The sequence below is a fragment of the Pediculus humanus genome, genomic scaffold, assembly GCF_000006295.1.
Source record: "Pediculus humanus corporis 1103172107458 genomic scaffold, whole genome shotgun sequence".
Lineage (NCBI taxonomy): Eukaryota > Metazoa > Arthropoda > Insecta > Psocodea > Pediculidae > Pediculus > Pediculus humanus.
In genome coordinates, this window is record NW_002987078.1 from 47,215 (window position 1) to 49,222 (window position 2,008).

Below are 2,008 nucleotides of genomic sequence, written 5' to 3' on the forward strand. Positions count from 1 at the left end.
CATGATGATAATAATAATAATATATATATATAATTTTCCAGATATGCCAAACGTAACCGTGAGTCCGGAAAACATAACGGTTAACGAATCAACCGACATACAACTTTTGTGTTTTTACGATTCAAATCCGACTATATTAAAATCCGTCAAATGGTAAGTTTTTGTTTTATTTATTTATTTATTTATTATTATTATTATTATTATTATTATTATTATTATTATTATTAATATTAATATTAAGAGAGAGGACATTTAAAAAAAAAAAACAAACGAACAAACGGGTTTTGTTTTAGTTTTTTTTTTTTTTAATTAAAACGCGTGCGTGGTATTTTTAAATACGTAAGAATAAGACTAGATTTATGACGTCACAAACATAATTAATTTCGAATAAAAAAATTTTATGTTGCATGCCCTGGTTTAAAATTAAAAACGGTTACGAAGTTTGATTAAAACGGACGAGAAAAAAAAAATTTCTTTTTTTTTTTTTGGACAATAATTTTTTATGCACAGTGGAACGACGACTGGATTTTTTTTCTCTTTCTCTCTCTCTCCGGGGACGCGGTGGCAATTTTTCATTTTTTTTTTTATATTCGGGAGTCACTCACCCCCTTCTCCTTCCCAATTTTTCCCCTCTTCCCCCGTTTGTAAAAATTTTATTAATTTTTTTTTTTTTTTTTAAAAAGAGAAAATAAAAAATAATATGTTTTGTTATAATGAATGAACGAATGCATGTGTTTAAATGATGTTTAAAAACCGGAAACGGAAATGGATGGAAAATTTTTTTTTTTTATTTAATTTTTAAATGTGATAAAAAGGAAGAAAAAGTTTTTTTTTTTTTTACGTTGATGCAACGTCTCGGTTTTGATTTTACAAAAACAAACATTTATTATTAATATTTATATTATTATATTGTACTTAAAAACCGTTTTTATAAGTTTAAAATTGATGTTTGTTTGTTTACGTAATGATACATATAAATGAAGAATGAGAGAATAACTTTTTCTAGAAATTTCTATTTCGATTCGTCGTAAGTTTTCGAAAAAAAATTAAAAATTTTAAAATTAAACATTAAGAATAAGTAAAATAGTTTTTCGAAAAAGAAAATAAGTTAAATAAAACTGAGAGAGATAGAGAGAGCGAAACGAATAATGGGGGTAGGGGGACATTTTGTTTGATTAAACCCAGGGGCGAATTAAAGACATTTTCAAATAGACACGAATTAAAATAATAATAATAAATTTTAATATATTCAAAAGGGAAAATAAAAAAAAAATTTTTTCGACGATTAATTTTTTATTTTATTCGCTAATTAAACAAGCCATCGACCGAATCGTTCCCCCTCTCCTCCCCCCTCCCCCTTCGATTCTCGTTTGTTACGGACGAAAAATTTTTTATTTTTTTATATTGGCACGATTGTTTTTGGTTTTTTTTTTTTTTTGCAAAATAAGAAACTGCCAAAAAAAAAAAATTCAAAAAATGGTGTTAGATAAACTCTCCCCCTCATTTATTTATATTTTCGTTTTTTTTTTTTTTTATTAGTTGCACGCCCTGATTGGAAAAAAATTATTATTATTATTATTATTATTATTATTATTATTATTATTATTATTATTATTATTATTATTATTATCACCATTAAACACGACAAGGCTACTTGTCGGAGTTTTTAAGTATTTATCCGAGGTTTCTACCCGATTCCTTAGGGACAAATACTCGAATTTCGGTGGTGCCACTTATTATAAAATAGCACCACATCAATTCTTGAAGGTCTTCCTGAGTCCGTCTTTTTCGATGGGAACGATTTGTCTCCTGAACTGGGCTCCAGTGACTAACATCTTTGGAGTGGCCAGGGTCAGAAGCAGTGAAATTCACGTTCTCGTCGAGCTGCCTCAGGTCGACAGTAGAACAAGATTTTGTTTTTGGTTCTTACTTTGTCTTGTTCTCATTTTTTTTGCTCTTTTTAAGCCAACAGCACGTGGCGTTCTCAAACGGTCACCCCATCCAAGTT

The 2,008-nt window shown here is 28.2% G+C and overlaps 1 protein-coding gene across 1 annotated transcript in view; it reads left to right on the top strand.

Moving 5' to 3' along the window:
- Window positions 1-43: 43 nt before the first annotated feature.
- Window positions 44-2,008, top strand: part of Phum_PHUM109730 (Vascular cell adhesion protein 1 precursor, putative) — a gene marked incomplete at its 5' end in the record, with an annotated part of 12,941 nt that continues 10,976 nt past the window's right edge. Inside the window, one exon of the mRNA XM_002424069.1 lies at window positions 44-153. Coding sequence (XP_002424114.1) covers window positions 44-153 — 110 coding nt within the window. The remainder of the gene's footprint in view (window positions 154-2,008) is intronic.